The sequence below is a fragment of the Spermophilus citellus genome (assembly GCF_964194105.1).
Source record: "Spermophilus citellus genome assembly, chromosome: 15".
NCBI lineage: Eukaryota > Metazoa > Chordata > Mammalia > Rodentia > Sciuridae > Spermophilus > Spermophilus citellus.
Window position 1 is genome coordinate 73,359,089 of NC_138195.1, and position 17,920 is coordinate 73,377,008.

The 17,920-nt window shown below is 36.8% G+C and overlaps 1 protein-coding gene across 1 annotated transcript in view; it reads right to left on the minus strand.

The window, feature by feature from the left end:
• Window positions 1–17,920, minus strand: part of LOC308634338 (cilia- and flagella-associated protein 43-like) — a gene marked incomplete at its 5' end in the record, with an annotated part of 78,960 nt that overhangs the window by 41,915 nt on the left and 19,125 nt on the right. Inside the window, 5 exons of the mRNA XM_081268172.1 lie at window positions 2,665–2,745; window positions 7,520–7,636; window positions 11,192–11,323; window positions 12,472–12,536; window positions 15,708–15,867. Of these exons, the coding sequence (XP_081124298.1) occupies window positions 2,665–2,745; window positions 7,520–7,636; window positions 11,192–11,323; window positions 12,472–12,536; window positions 15,708–15,867 (555 nt within the window). The remainder of the gene's footprint in view (window positions 1–2,664; window positions 2,746–7,519; window positions 7,637–11,191; window positions 11,324–12,471; window positions 12,537–15,707; window positions 15,868–17,920) is intronic.

The window sequence follows — 17,920 nt, forward strand, 5'->3', positions numbered from 1 at the left end:
ACATATTATTTTTAAAAATTTTTAGTTTAGTTGTTGATGGACTTTTATTTTATTCATTTATTTATATGTGGTGTTGAGAATTGAACCCAGTGCCTCACACATGCTAGGCAAGTGCTCTACCACTGAGCCACAAGCCCAGCCCTTGTACATCTTATTTTGCTAAAATTAGAATGATAGAATATAAAGAGGTTTCTGGAACTTTAAACCATAGCATCATTTTAATCTCTAAATGATGTTAAAATGATTATGTCAATCATCTATCTAAATGATTGTGAAAAAAATAGACCAAAATAATAAAAATATTTAAAATTAATTTCTAGAATCTTCTAGACATTTTTGTAGAATGTGATTTTTAAAAACAACTGTTTTTCTCCAAGTAACGTAGATCTTGGGGTGCTGGTATGATGGAGGAAGACTTAAGAAGATAACTATGTCAGTTCAAAGAAGGGCATAAGAGATCCCTGTTTATTTCAAATTATTTATATAGAATACAATGTCTAAGAGAATAAATTAACTCCTATAATATTTAAGGAATCTTTAAATATTAAATATTTCAGAAATGTTTAACTTATCTATGATTATTCTTTGTGGAATATTAGGACTAAAAAAGAACTTAAGAAATCATCATTTTGCAGAATAGTAAACAGAGGCCAAGGAGTACATCAACTGGCTAGGATCCCATAGCTGTGACAAAGCTCATATGAGTACCTGGTGTCCTGCCCCATTAGAATGCAATTTTAGTGGGCTTTTATTAATCTTAATTTTACCTGAGAGATTTTATTAAACTTCTTAATGCCTGTGTGTGTGTGTGTGTGTGTGTGTGTGTGTGTGTTCCCGAAATAATCATCTGAAACTCTCCTCCATCCCAGGGCAAAAGTGTTAATCTAAAGAAGTATAGCACTAGCCAGAGGAGTCTTCTGTATCCTTGAAGGTATCATCAAGGAAAGCTGCTGGTGTATAGCCATTGTGGTGCTGAGCCAGGCTCCCTGAAGATCACTGGGTTCACAGTGGCACAGACAGGCAGATCTGGCCCCAGCATCACTGGGCTTGTCTGGATCAATTCTCTGTAGGGCAGTAGTGTCCTTCAAAAGGGACAACCCAGTACCCCTCCACAGCACAGGATGGATCTCATAAATGTCTAAGGCCTGGTTTGGAGCTCTGTGAAGTTGGTGGAGGCCTTCTGATGGTGCCTGTGGCCCTCCTTGGCCAAGAGGAGCAGGATGGGTCCAGGTTAAATAGGGCCCTGGGGGTATTGGTAAGCATTTGAGTCTCATCTGTTAATGGAGATGTGATCAGATGAACTTGTAAGATCTTATCTAGTTCTAGAAATGAATACAGATAAGCATTTGCCGCACAGATTACAGAGTCTTCTGTTTTATGGTCTTTTAGTCCAGAGTTTTTTACTTTACTTTTGAGGGAGAGTTTCATTTATACCATGGAATTATGTGTCCTATGCATCTTGTAATATTCTAACATAAGGTATGATACTTAGTCTTTTATAATTGAGGTTTTAATTTTATAAAGGGGAAAGGTTGTGACTTCCTGACCTACTAAGATCCATAGCACATCTAGAACTGCATAATGTAGCAAATGATGATAATTAATAGAAAAATCATACCATTACAATTGTTTCTTGGTCCTTTTTAAAAACATTATTTTATGCAAAATACACGATGAACATGCAGTATCATGTTGGTTTCACATTGAGACAGGTGCTGTGGAGGTTGTGGTTCGTTCTATTGCAATAATACACTCTCCTCCTGGCAAATGTCTTGCATATGCACTGAGAAACCACCCTTCCCTATTTTCAGGGTTGAGTGGAATGGATCTCACTCCCATTTCTGGGGTTGAGCTTAAGCCAATTAGCATTTCTCATTTCCTTAGCCATATTACTTAGTTCCAGGACATCATCAAAACAATAGATAGGAAAGAGAAGCTTCTTCCCTGACAATGAGATATAATGTTGGAGTCTGTGGCATCTGCAGCCCACTAAATGAGACAAAAGTAAAACTAAAGGCATATGGTGGAGATAGAGAGAAACAGGTCCTTGGGTAATATGATTTGAGCGACTGGACTGAGGCACACATGAGGCCGGACAAGTTTTGTTCTTTATAATTGACTGAACCAATAGCCCTTACTTTTTAATTTTGGCTTTATCTGGTTAGAGAGGTAATTTTCTTTCATTTCTAACTGATCTCCTTGTAAAGCAGGACCATTTACCTATCCATGGTTAAGGGGCTGTTTCTTTTCTGAGTAAAAGCAATGACCGCCCCCCTTCCCACCCCAGCATACTCTTCCTCCCTTGCCCTAGCACTAAAGCTTTTTGCTGGTGGAACCTCAGCTTGCCTTGCAAAGAGCCTACACAAGAGACACCTGCAAGTCTACAATGAAGCTGTGGCATGAATGAGATAGAAACAATTAGGATTTCAGAAGTAACTGCTATCAGGGAAAAAATTATCCTTTCCTATACAACGAAATAACATGCTATGTTTCATTCTCTGGGATGCAGCATAGATTCTGTACACAAGGATTACTCTAAAGCTATAAGGTGAAAATGTAATAAACCTTCAGTAGCAAGTATTTGTCCAGACTACTGAAATGTGAATATAGAAGGCAGACCAAATTAGAATTCAACTAAAAAAAAAATCTATCAGGCACACTTACTGGAGTATTCAGATAAATCCTGCTTTCACAAGTACAATCCTCCATCCACCAAATACAAACTTCCCCCGAATGTGTGACTGTCTGTAAAAGAAAAAGGCAACTCTAAATGGAAAATAAGACTTTTCTACAGATGAATGTTCTAAATCGCTTTCTAGTACATCAGTGTGAGGCATTAATCAGTTAAAAAAATAAGTAAATAAAAGATATTGTAACCATCTACAATTAAAACAAAATTTTAAAATGTCATCATATTAATATAGCTTCTACATAATTATTTTACAAGTTCAACATCAACACTTTTCTTCTGAAGAAATGTCTTTAATACAATTTAAGTAACATATAATAACTAGCTAGGATTAGAAAAGTAAAATAAAGAGTTTTTCATGTAATATATTTAAGATAAAAATTACTTAGAAGGTCAATGCAATTATTGCCTAATGAATAAGCCTAGAAAATAGGAAATCATACACTGTTCTTTTTTTTAATTAACCGAATTTATTTTTTAGAGCAGTGAGCAGAAAATAGTGTTCCCCTCCCTCTCTACATATACAATTCTTCTATTATTAACATCTTCCCTAGTGTGGTTCATTGTTATGATTGATGAGCCAATGTTGATTTACTAGTATTGACTAAAGTCTGTAATTTATATTAGGGTTCATTCATTCTTTGTATCATACATTCTGTGGGTTTTGACAAATGTATTGACACATGTTTTGACACATGTTCATCATCATGGTATCATATAGAATGGTTTCACTGCCTTAAAATCCCCTGAGCTCTACCTATGATTTGGTATTGTATTTAAATAGTTACCGCCACGCCTAAGGTCACTTGGATTTTCTCTTATGTTGTCTTCTAGGAGTTTTTTGATTGTGTGTGTGTGTGTGTGTGTGTGTGTGTGTGTGTGTGAGAGAGAGAGAGAGAGAGAGAGAGAGAGAGAGAGAGAGAGAGAAAGAGAGAATTGTAAGATCTGTATCTAAATTCTTTTTTTTTCCTTTGCATGTAAATGTTTAGTTGTTCCAGCACCATTTGTTAAAAAGATTATCCATTCTTCACTGAACTGCCTTTGTTCCTTTGCTAAAGACCACTGAGCATTTTTGTGTGGATCTACTTCTGGGCCCTCTATTTTGTTCCACTGGTCTGTACTTTCACCACAATCACACTGTCTGTATTCTTATAGCTTTATTCTAAATCTTGAAGTCAGAGTGTCAGTCCTCTGACTGTTCTTATCTTTCAATATTGTAATGACTATTCTGGGTCTTTTGCTTTTCTAAATAAATTTTAGAATCAGTTAGACAATTTTCAAAATAACTGAGATTTTAATTGTAATTACACTGAATCTATAGATCAAATTGGGAAGAACTGACAACTTGACAATACTGAATCTTCCTGTGCAGTCCTGTATACTATCTCTTCATTTATTTAGATCTTATTTGACATCAGGGTTGATAGCTTTCCTCATATAGAGCATATACATCTTTTTGTCTGGTTTACACCTAGTTCATTTTAGTGGTGTTAATGTAAATGGTGTTGTTTTTAATGTCAAAATCCAATTGTTTGGCCAGACATAGTGCTGCATAGCTGTAATCCCAGTGACTTGGGAGGCTAAGACAGGAGGAGAATCTTAAGTTCAAAGCCAGCCTCAGCAATTTAATGAGGCCCTAAAAAACTTAGTGAGACCCTATCTCTAAATAAAATATAAAAAAGAGTTGGGGATACGGCTCAGTGATTAAGTTCCCTCAGTTTTAATCACCAGTACCACAAAAAAGGGGGGTGAGGTAGGGTCGGGGTGGTAATGGTGTGATAGGGATGCAGCTGAGTGGTAGAGCCCTTGCCTAGCAAGTGTGAGGCCCTAGTTTAATCCCCAGCATCACAACACACACACACACACACACACACAAAAAAAAAAATTCCAGTTGCTTATTATTGGTATATAAGAAAACAATTGTCCTTTTTTTGCATGTTAAGCTTGTATCCTGAAATGTTGGTGTAATCTTTTAGTTCTAGTAGCATTTTGTTGATTCTTTAGGATTTTCTACAAAGGTAATCATGACAACTGAGAACAAAATAGTGTTATTTCTTCCTTCCCAGTCTATATACCTTTTGTGTCTTTTTTTTTTCTTATTGCATTAGATCACACATCCAGTTTGATGCTCAATAGGAATTTGTACCAGTAGGTATGATGTTAACTGAAAGTATTTTGTAGGTATTCTTTATCAGGCTGAGCTTCCTTCTACCCTTTATTTTCAGAGAGTTTTTAATCATAGATAGGAAATAGATTTTTTTCCAAACACTTTTTCTGCATGTATTGATAAAGTAATGTGATTTTTCTTGTTTAGGTTATCATGTTTAACCTAGATGTGATGGGTTAATTGATTTTTAATGTTGAATCAGCCTTGCATACCTGAAACAAACCATGGTGTAATCAAACACTTGGTCATGGTATAAAATTCTTTTTTACATATCTTTGCACTCAATTTACTAATACTTGTTGAGAATGTTTTCCATCTGTGACCATGAGAGATATTGGTCTATAGTTCAGTTTTCTTGTAATGTTTTTGTATAGTCTTATTATTAGGGTAATGCTTCAGAGAAGAGTTTGAAAGTATTCCTTTTGCTTCTGTTTTCTAAAAAGGATTGTAAGATTGGTATTATTTCTTATTCAGATGTTCACCAGTGAACCCCTCTGGGCCTGGTGCTTTGTATTTTGGAAAGTTATTATTTATTCAATTTCTTTGATTTTAGGCCCTTTCTGAATAACTATTTCTCTGTGAGTTTTGGAAGATTGTCTTCTAAGGAAGTGGTTCGTTTGTTCTTGATTATGAGATTTGTGGGCATGGATAACTCATCATATTTATTATCTATTTAATATCTATCATGGTTTTGCTCTGATGACCTTTCTTTCGTTTTTGATTTTAGTAATTTTTATTTAATTAAAATTAATTAAACTGGCTAAATTTTTATCAATTTTATCAATCTTTTTTAAGAATCAGATTCTGGGCTCCTTTTTCTAGGTCAATATCCTATTTGTAATTTTATTGATTTATCCCATAATTTTTATTTTCTCTTTTCCAATTACTTGGATCTAATTTGCTCTTGTTTTTCTAGTTTCCAAAGGTGGTAGCTTAGATGACTGGTTTTAGCTTTTTCTTTTCTAATAAAGGTATCCAATATTATATAAATTTCCCTCTAAGTACTGCTTTCACTGCATCCCCCAAACTTGGTAAGTTGTATTTAATTTTAATTTAAAATTTTAAAATTTTTCTTGAGAAATTTTCTTCAACCTATCTGATATTTAAAAGTGTGTTGCTCAATTTCCAAGTTTTTAGGTGGTGGTGGGGTTTCTATTATTGACTTTTTTTTTAAACAGTCCTAGGGCTTGAACCCCAGGCCTTGTACATTCTAGACAAGTACTCTACTACAGAAATACCCAGCCTATAATTAATTATATATCAATGCCATTGTGTTCTAACAACATACTTTGTATGGTTTATTTTTCTTTCAAAGTTGTTAAGACGTGTTTTGTGGACCAGCTGTGATCTATCTCTATGAATGTTCTATGTGAGCTTGAGGGGAGTATGTATTCTGCTATTGTTGGATGAAGCGTTCTGTAGATGTCAGTTATGTGCAGTAGATTAATGATGCAGTTCAGTTTCACTATGTCCCTACTGATTTTGATTTTCTGCCTGCTAAGTCTATGTCTCTGAAGAATTCCTTTTAACCATTCTTGCAAGGCAAGTCTACTGACAAGAAATTTCCTTGATTTTCATTTTTTGGAGAAATAATTTCTTCTTTATTTTTGAAGGCTAGTTCACTGGATACAAACTTCCAAGTTAGTAGGGTTTTTTTTTTCTTTCTTTCTTTCAATATTTTAAGTATTCTCTTGTTTGCATGGTTTCAGAAGAAAAGTTCAATGTGATTCTTATCCTGGTTCTTCTTTGGGTAAGATGCCTTTCCCCCGCTCTGGCGTCTTCCAAGTTTTTCTCTTGTTTTTTGCTGCCTTGCATGGCTTGTATGTTTTATTTTTTAGAACATTGATAAATCATATGAAAACTGAAATATGTTTCTTGAGATCAATAAGGATAAACAATAGACATTGGGAAAGAAGTACATAGTTTCCCCCCCCCCTTTCTTTCCTTATTCCTTTTCTTTCTTTCTTTTTTTTTTCCTCACGCTGGTCCTGGAGATTGAACCCAGGGCCTCACACATGCTAGCCAAGTGTCCAACCGCTGAGGTATATTCCTAGCCCAGAAATATTCAGTTTCTAAATGCACCAGTTTTCTTTTCTCCCCTAAATAGGCTGAATTTATGATGTGTGAATGACATATATTTAATCTTCATTCTTGGGTGGTGCTGCTTTGTCACTCTGGAAGGAGATAAATACTAACAGTTTACGGGGTGCTGACAAGTCATTAGCATGAATGTGTTGAAATCCTTGCTTGCAGACTTGGGTGGTGAATATTAAAAGGATGGCTTCTAAGATAATATTATGGAATCACAATAGGATGACATCATTCTGCCTGAGCAGAAAAGATTTGATGATGAAAGTGTTTTGGCTTTTCTACAAGTACTCAAAAATACCCTCTGCCTCTTATTTGTACATGAATTTCCAAAGTTACCTAATTAGATATGGATAGGAATTTAATCTAGAAACATCACATCTTTTTTTACATATTTATTTCTTTTAGTTGTACACAATATCTTTGCTTTTTATTTATTTATTTTTATGTGGTGCTGAGGATCTAAGCCAGGGCTTCACATGCGCTAGGCGAGCGCTCTATCGCTGAGCCACAACCTTAGCGCCAGAAACATCATATCTTTAAATCCTATTGTGCCATATTAAGATATTCCTTACCATGAAGTATTTGGTTCCAGGTGTGATAAAGTCAATTGCTTGGAATTTCCCATCACAAGCATCTAGGACTTTTTCTAAGGTTGGCTTCTCATCAAAAGTGTAGATACAAACAGATCCCTGATAAAAGAAAGAAGGAAACATCTTACAACATTGTGTATGTAGTTCAACAAATATTTATTTAATGCCTACTGTGAACAAAGCACCTTGTAGGAATAGGTGATGGAAAATCACAGAATTGATCTTAAAAAACTTAAACTCTAGATGCTTGATTTGTTTATTGATTGATTGATAAATTTTCACTAATTAAAATAATAAATAGGACTTCCCTGATTCCAGACATTTGTTTTTTTTTAAATGTATAAAACATAACAAAACACTTTCTCTGATTTTAAAAATAATATGTATTTATGTAGAGAAGTTGGAAAACATGGAAAAACAGAAAAGTTTTTAAGATGAACTAAATCCTGGCACATGTTAAACACAATGGGAGGGGAGGCATGGATTTAAAATTCAAGCCTTTGTAAAAATCCTCAAAATGTGGCTGAGGCGGTTACTTTATGACTTGTTTGTCATTCTTAGCTCTCAGATTCACTTCTCAAAACTAGAAAAATCTATCTGTAATGTATGCATCTCTGTCAAGCAGCTATGATATAATGTGGTCACTTAGTCAGCAATAAGTAACTTGGTTTCAACTGGTTCAAGTTTACTTGAACGAAACACAATTTTTTAATTTTTAATTTTTATTTTTTTAGTTGTAATTGGACACAATACCTTTATTTTAATGTGATGCTGAGGATCAAACCCAGGGCCTCACTGTGCTAGGCGAGCATTATACTGCTGAGCCACACTCCAGCCTCTAAACACAAAATGTTCTTATTTAACTAAAAAATACAACTCTGCATAGTTCAAAATGGCAGGTATTTGCTAATTTTACCTCTCATTCATTTTGTCAACAAATACTGAATGGATGCTGGGGCTCTGTAAGAGAACAAAATAGATAGAAATTCCCTGCCCTCCTGGCACTTATGTTTTACTGGGAGACTCAGACAATAAATCATATATCCCCCCAAATCTTTAAAGTTAAATAAAGACAATTGTAAGAAGAGAAAAAGAAGAAGAAAGCAGAGAAGGAGGATACTACAAGACAAAATAAGGGAGTAAAGATTTAAGCCAAGCTGGGCATGGTGGTGCAAGCTTGTAATCTTAGTGGCTCAGGAGGCTGAGGCAGGAGGATCACAAGTTCAAAGGCCAGCCTCAGTATTTCAAATGTTTATATATTCCTGGTGAACTTAATTTTTTTTATTATTTCAAAATAAAGACATTTTCGGGCTGGGGTTGTGGCTCAGTGGTAGAGCACTTGCCTAGCATGTGTGAGGCACTGGGTTCGATTCTCAGCACCACATATAAATAAATAAATAAATTAAAAAGTCTGTCAATAACTAATAAAAAATTTGAATAAATAAATAAATAGATAAATAAATAAAGCCATTTATCTTGGGTAAGGATTCCAGGCATTGGTAGAGTGCATGCACAAGGCCCTGGGTTCAATCTCCAGCAACAACAACAAAAAAAGACTATTTTGTCTAATATTAATATACCCAGGCTATAATTGCTGACCCCTGTGCCACATTGAAGATATTCCATTATTTCTTACTTACATTATTACCATAGAGAAATCAGTTATTAGTCAAATTGAAATTCCTTTGAAATAATCTGTCTTTTCTCTTAGACTAATTAAAAAATTTTTCTTTGTCTTGTTTTTCAAGAATTTCCCTTGGGGAAGTCTAAATGTGAATATTGTTTTATGGATCTTGCTTGGGCTTTGCTGGTCCTCTTTAATCTGTAAATTCATCTCTAATCAGTTCTGGAAATTTTCAAGTCAGTATCTTTCTAAGTATTGCCCCTGTCTGGATGCCAATCAAATAGATCTTTTCACTGTATTATTTGTGTCTCTTATTCTACCTTCTGTATTTCCCTCCCTTTTGTTTCTCTGGGGTACATTCTAAAGAATTTCTGATTTACCTTCCAGTTTATAAATTCCCTTTTTAACCATATCCAAACTTCTGTTACTTTTGTTCATTTAATTTTTGCTTTGTTAGCATATTTTTCTTTTTTTGAACCTTTATTTGGGTCTTTTTCTCTTCTGTTATGATAATTTTAAAAATAGTTTTTTCTCCTCCATAGATGTTGTTAAGTTTATCATTTATTTATTAAAATAGCTTTTTTGACTTCTGGTAATCACCAGAAACTGAAGTCTTTCCATATTCAAATTTAAGTTTATTGAACTTTATTTGTAATCTACCTAAAATTGTTGCTTAGCAATATAAGTGGATGCCAATCCTGACCTTTGAGGGTCATTCTATTAAATTAGGAGTCTTCCTGACAGTATAACTCAGTCATGAGTTTTTACTCTGCATTGATTCAGCTCCCTTCTTCTCTTAGAGATCTCGTTTTCTTTAGAGAACAACCTATATCCCCAATGTCAAACCATATATGGATGGGTTGACTCTACCTAGGGCCCAGGGCTAGACATGAGGTCTGGCCAATCAGAGCTTAGACTCCCCCTGATCATAGTGACTGATCCAGGGGTAGACAAGACTTGTCTACCTGAATCTATGTTCCAGGGCATTTTTTCCCCAGCTGGTAACATTCTACCAAAGTCATCATGAGGACAGAAGTACAAATGAGAGCTGCAGGAGGCTCTCAGTGCCACAAGGGGAGAGTCTGCATAGCAATGGAAATTGCAGAGGGGAAGCAGTTAAGAGATTCAGGAAATAAGGCCCAAGGGAGCCCCTGGATTCAGATCCACTCTTTGTTCTTTCAGTTACATGAATGAAAATGAACATTTCTACTTAGAATGGAACCACAAATTGATCCAGTTATCCCACTCCTCAGTTTATACTCAAAGGACTTAAAATCAGCATACTCCAGTGACACATCAATATTTAAAGCAGCTCAATTCACAATAGCTAAGCTATGGAACCAAGCTTCAACAGATGAATCAATAAAGAAAATCTGGTGTGTGTGTGTGTGTGTGTGTATATATATATATATATATATAATGGAATATTACTCAGCCATAAAGAAAAATAAAATTATGGCATTTGCTGGTAAATGGGTGGAACTGGAGACTATCATGCTAAGTGAAATAAGCCAATCCCCCAAAACAAAGGCCGAATGTTCTCTCTGATATATCTGGATGCTAACACACAATAAAGTGGGGGAGAGGGAAGAATAGAAGTTCATTGGATTAGACAAAGGGGAATGAAAGGAAGGGAGGGGGATGGGAAAAGGAAAGACAGTAGAATGAATCGGACAGAACTTTCCTATGTTTATATATGAGTATACAATCACTGAAACTCCACATCATGTACAACTTCAAGAATGGGATCCTAATTAGAATAAGTTATACTCCATGTATGTCTAATATGTCAAAATACACTTTACTGCCATGCATACTTAAAAAGAACAAATTAAAAAAAAGAAGAAAAAAAATGAGCATTTCTTTTTCATTTGGGCCTTTTAAATTGGGTAGTTTTTCATTTGTAACTGTAAAATTCCTGAGTAGTAGAAAATCACTATACGGCACACTCTGTCTTTTATTCCTGTCATGCAATGATGACAATAATATTATCTGAAAATTGCATATCAAGAAATTACCATCTAACATACCTTGTCTGTTTGAATCAGCAACATTTTGTAACTGGGAGAAAACAGCATATGTTCTACAGGCCCTTCAGTCTCAAGAAAAGTCTCCACTTTATAACTTGAATCTTTAATAATGAAGGAGTACACAGAGCCTTCCTACAGACCAAACACAATGAGATAAAATCAGAAAGTCAGTCTTGCTCAATGCATAGTACAATTTCTTCATCAGGCAAAGTCTGTGGATTACCAACAACTGTTTGTTTGGGGTGGTCATCTGTGTTTACACTTTCTAGAACACACTGTTCTTTCATATTTATTCAGGTAACTTTTAACCAGGTTCCTTGATCATTCTTCAATTTTATCTCTGTTATGACACACTCTGTTATGGCACACGATATGGCTGTTACTGGGGCTGTGCTTGGTTTTTTGTTACTTTGTTTTGTTTTGCTTGAATTTTTGTGGCTTTTGCAGGGGTTGCTCCTTGTAGTACTGGGGATTTCACCCATGGCCTCACACATGCCAGCCAAGTGCTCTACCACTAAGCTACAACCTCAGCCCTTTTATTTTACTTTGAGACAAGAACTCACTAAATTGCCCAAGCTGGCCTCCAGCTTATGATCCTCCAGCCTCAGGCTGTATGTTTAATGAATGAGAAGATAGACTGTGGAGTCTGATATCCCTGGGTTCAAGCCAAGGTCCTTCACGTATTTTCTGGTGAGTTACTTTCTCTGTGAGTCTTGCTTCCTTCATGTGACTGAGGAAGATGTCAACAGTCTATACCTGATAAGGTTGTTGTGTGGACCAATTAGAAAATACAAGTGAAGCACTCAGTGTGGTGCCTGGTACAAAGTGAATTCCAGGCAGGGGAGAATATTGATCCTAACCCTAACCTCAACCATGACGATATGTAAGCAAGAGGTCATGCCCAAGGTCTAAGCCAAAACTTAGAGAAAATGTTCCAGATTCATATTTGACACCCTAACACATTATTGCAGAAAGGAGCATGGAATTGGGTTATAGACTATGTGTTTTTGTCCTGGGGGAAAGGCAGTGGACTCTTTAACTGATTTTGCTTTTTGGAGTAAGATAGGTATATAATACTGCATTACACTGTTCTTTCACCTTGTGGATCTAACTAAAATTCTTCATAATAAAAATTGTTAATAGCATCCAAAAGGGGAAAAATACTAATTAATAATGTGGCAGAACTTGACATCCCTAAATATGGCTCCTAATAGTAAATGGTAGCAAAGGGAATTTTTTTTTCTTGAAAGCAATTGATTTTGAAAAGTAAAATACATTACAATTCCAGAAGCAAACACTCCATCTTTCTGATACACCAGGCTGACTGGGCTGATATGATGAGGTTCTAAAAAAAGGTAAAGTAGAGGACACACAGTTAACAATGCAATGTAAATAATTAACAAAAGCTGCTCAGCAATGATCACTAATTAAATCCAGGAAGGTGTTTTGAATGTCTCCATCCTCAGATCTATGTAATCAATATTATAGAATTATATAGTAAATATATTTTATTTCTTAGGAAAGCACTTTCAGGTTGAAAAGGTTGAGGGGAAAAAACCCAAATAAGCCAAAACTACATTATTGATGGAGATGTATACTTAAGATTTGTGAATTTTAGAGTATGTAAATTTATTTGTCAATAAATAAAGCACAGTGGATAAAAAGAAAGGAAAAAGGAAAAAATGTTCCATAAGAACATTTGTTACTAATAAAATATTGTCCTTTGTTACAAATAAAATATTATCTTTTTAGGAAAAACAAAACACATTATCTTTTTAGATAGGCAACCTGGAACTACAAAATCAAAGATTCAAGTTGGCATCCATTAAGTTATTTGCTTATTGCTTACTGTGGTCTGCCATTTTGCTGGAGGCTGAGCAGCACACTGCCCTTTCTTTCCTTCAGACTGCTCACCGCACAGGAGTCCTGGCTTTCCAATTCAGCTGCCACTGGAGTCCAGGTTCTTATGAGTCCTGGCCTGGTCTGAGTGCTTGCTGCTTATGGCCACCCACATCTAGGATCCTCCTTTCCAGAACTATTGGCTAAATTAATCTTCACAAGAACAATTTCAACTGAGGTCCATCCCCATTCTAGTTTTTTTTCCCTGGGGGGGGGGGTGGGTAACAAGGATTGAACTAAGGGGCACTTGACCACTGAGCCACATCCCCAGCCCTATTTTGTATTTTATTTAGATACAGGGTCTCACCAAGTTGCTTAGCACCTTGCAGTTGCTGAGGCTGACTTTGAACGTGAGATCCTCCTGCCTCAGCCTCCTGAGCTGCTGGGATTACAGGCATATGCCACCACACCTGGCCCTATTCTAGGGATTTTGATGTCTTCCTACTGTTATTAACTATATATATATAAATGCTTTGAGTGAACAATAAAGGTGAGTTGTGGCATGATGCCCCCTCGTTCTACACTATTCTTTTATAATACTCAATGCACCAAACTGGGCACTTAATATTTTTCAACCTTCCCATGTTTTTGTATCCATGGAGATAACAAGGCCAAAAATTCCATCTAGCCACATCTCCCTCTGTGAACACTGCCTTCAAGAGCCAGTTCAAATGCAACATTCAGCATGGCTTAGCTTGGATGCTTTTCCTTATGTGGATCCCATGGCACTTGTGAAGTTTGCTCTTAATGAGATCACTGCTCTTATCCTCTTCAATAAAACCTAAATCGCTTGAGGGTGGAAATCACGAGACCCTTTGTCATCTCTATAACCTTTAAGGTAACTTGCTTAGTGTCTGCCACATCATAGAGGCTCAATAAACATGTATTCAACATTACTTGCAATAAAGCATGAAAATTATAAGAAATAATATGCAGGAAGAAAATAATGAGCAATATAAGACTATTTACGATGAAATCCTAAATTGTGCAAAATACATTGAAAGTGGGATAGAAGTTTGGAAATGAGAAGCATTGTTTTGTAATTATTTTAAAAATGCATATAGGTGCCAATTTACTCTGTGCCATACTTGGGATCCCGTTTTGGAGTCAATGACCTCAGAGAGTTGATGACTAATGGGAAAGATAGACATGCACATGGGCCATAGTAATAGCACAGGACGAAGCTCCAACAAAAGATTGTGGCAGGAAATCCCAGACAAGGGCACCTCATTGTGCCTGAAGGTTGGTGTGAGGCTAGGGAAGGTGCCACACTGAAGGAAAGTTTCACCGAGTAGACAAAGAAGAGAGGGGCACCCCAGACCAAGGTAACGACAAAAGCCAGCCAACAGAATTTGGAAAGAGCACAAAAAAGATGAGAAAATTTAAAAAAGGTTCAGGAGGGAAATGCTGATGCTGGAAAGACAAAGCAGGAAGGGGCTTGCTCTTTCAACAGCCACTGGGGTGGTACTTCAGGTGCTGGAGTAGAGAACAGAACAAGGCTGGAGGGTGCAGATGAAGTAAAGGGAAGGGCTGGTGGGAAGGCTGGACCTGTGAAGTCCACTGGGATGGGGGAGCATTGCTGGAGGGATGGTATGTGAGCTGGGCACTGGGAGATTCAGAGAGGAGATGTGGCGGGGGGATGAGCTAGGAGGCATATCTGGAATGGCTGGAGGAAATGCTGGCTAGATGAGAAAACTGCTGGGGAGGAGTGGGGAATAACACTAATGGAGCAGCTAGAGTTGGAGTAAGAAGAGCTTGAAATCGAGGCGGCACAGCCTTTGACGTGTGCTGAAGATGGTTCCCAAAAAGGGCAGTTGGGCAGGAATGGGCTGCCTGGTTGGGGTCAGACAGATAAAGTCTGTGAAGTTAGTCCTGAGTTTGCTCCATAAATCAAGGTGTGAGATGATAAAAACCATAGAAACAGAGACTACCTCAGCCAGGCCTGGGGAACTTTTCCCTGGGTCTACACCCAGCCCTCAATGGGCACATGCTGGCTTCTGTGACCCAGTTCCAACTGAAGCCTTAGCTGATGAGACCAGGAAAGGATATCCAAGGACCCAAGGGAGAATACCAAGTTTCTCTTTGAAATTCTAACCAGGCAACATAAGGTGATATTTATGAAGAAGTTGGAAAGAAAGGAGATGATCACCATGCAGAATGGGTTGAAAAGAGTTGGGGACAGGAAAAGGCATGATCAGTTGTCTAAGCAGAAGGGGCATGTACATGGGAAAGGATTCGTGTCGGCAACTAAGAATTTAGACTGAAGTCTTCTTGCCTGGATTCAGACATTAGCATCATGATATATATGAATTTGAGCACATTTCTTAACTTCATCTATGTATGGTCATAAAGCATCTGCTTATGTTATTTGTGAGGTACATGAAACACACATACAAATAGGAAGCAGAATGCCAAGTGCATAGCAACCCTTCATATAGACAGTAGCTGGCTGTGAGGAGTGTCTGCAGGACTTTGAAATAATTAAAGGACAAAAGAGAAGGAGGAATCAAAGATGTGTCTGAGAAAGGAGAAACGGGGAAAGCACCCATCTTCAAGTGCACGCGAAGCTAAAGCCAGAGCTGCACTTCTGGGACTCCTTGGCAGAGCAGTTTCTCACCTGATTGTGTCATATCTTCTATCTTTTGGAGCACAGTCACCTTTAAGGTTTCTCCATTAATCATTAAAAGATGACCCTCTTCGCAGCCAACATACAGGTCACTTGATGGAGTCCAGCAATGCATAGTGGGGTGAAGCAAAGGATATAAATCGTCTTTTGGCTTCAGGGAAAGAATAAAAACCTCATGTTAAAGACAGCAGTCATGGCTAAGAGTCAGAGAAATACCCATCGAAACAATTGCCAAAAAGAAACCAATGACTACACTCATATAATAAATTTAATTGGTCCCACCATATTCCAAGAGCTAAGCGAACTTCTTCCTTTCTCCATTTTTAATTCACTAAGAAAAAAAGAGTTGTTCCTGCTGACACATTCAGAGCTCTGCCATTCTCAGGGATTCTCATGGAAGTTTTGAGGAATATCTTCTAAAATGTTTCTTTGTGGACTTTTTTGGTCTTGGATCTAAGAAAGCCATTATCTAGCTAAAATCACCATGGGGGAAAGACTTTCATCTGCAGTCCCCTCTCCTTGTTCTACAGGAGGTGGTTAATGTAAGAGGCTGCTTTGGAGCAGCCTTGCAGTTCATGGAGAATGTGAGGAGCTTGTTCTGATTCTGTGGCCATTCTTAGTGGACACAAGAACCTAGGGCCTTTCAAATTTAGTTCATGAGACATCCTGTGTGATTTAATTTCCTAGAAAGGGAAATACACAAAATCTATGGGTTGTACCTAGAAGAAAAGCTTACTTTGCGGACTGAAAATAAAGTGGACCAAAGTTCTAACCAAATGTTTACTGGTAAGCAGTGAATACTTTAGGCTTTGTAGACCACATAGGTATGTGTCTGTATCTTCTTTTTATTTCTCTTGATCTTTAAAAAATGCAAAAATCAAACCAACATGTAAAACAGATCAAAATGTACAACTATAATGCACCAATAAAAATATGGGAAAAATGCAAAAACCATTCTTAAGCTTGGGATGTAAAAAGAAGCCTGAGTTTGTTGATCCCTGTCTTGGGTGATAACACTTTAGTATTATGCTCCTCACAAGGTAGTGGCAAGTGTGGCTCTGTCAAAGTCACTATTTCTAGAAGATTCCTGAGGGGTACAAATTTGTAGCAAGATTGACATTTCAATAAATATTTACTGGGTACTGGTTATACATCAGGCATCCTGCCAGGTCCTGAGGAAAATCACCTGTTGATGGAACAAGCAGTGTTGACAATAGCAGAGTGAGAAGACATGGTAGGTTATGGTAAAGAGGTGTTTAAGAAGCGTCACTGAAAGCAATGGATTCTTCTTGGTGAGTGCGAGGTTGGGGTTCAAGATAAATCATCATTCGAGATGCCTTGAAATATGTCTAAGGCAGCAGCCAGACATGGCAAGACTCATCATGGCAATTTTTAAAAAAGGATAGTGACTTTAATGATATGATTGGACTATTAATGGCCTCTTAGCCTTGGATAGTTGGAAGATAAATGCTGAAGTAATCATGTGGTCCCCAATGAATTAAAAAAAAAAGCCATCCAAAAGAATTCAACTGCAGCCAATCAATGACTTTTCTGTGGTATCTGACTGAGATTTGACTCATAGAGGAAAATAGTCATTCACTGAGTCACCATTATTTAAAGTATTTTTAAGTTGGTTGGATGACATCTAACCTTAGATTATAAACCTTAAAACAGAACTTATTTGGCAAGGCAGTGGCTTAAAATCTTTAAAACAAGCAGCCAAAAAGCTGACTAAAACACTGAGTAATTGAATAACACAGAGGGTAACACGGAGGACCCCAAGAGTTGAACACCTGAGGTGTATACTTCCATTTTTTAAAAATATTTTTTTAGTTGTAGATGAACACAACACATTTACTTATTTATTTATTTTTATGTGGGCTGAAGATCAAACACAGTGGCTCCTATGTGTGAGGCAAGCACTCGGCCACTGAGCGACAATCCCAGCCCTGTATACTTCCATTTTAATTTAATAATATTTAAAAGAATAAAAAAATATTTAAAACAACAACAAAACACCCACCACCAATCTGGTTCTCCCAAAGCCAATGAATCTGTCATATGAAGCAGAATATGAAGATTAAAATGGAAATTGTCTAATCTTTGTATATTAAACTAGTGTTATATGTGGATTTACTTTCTTAAGATAAATCTGAACTTGTCTTACTACTTTTCCATTAATAAGTCTATTTGTTGTCACTTAA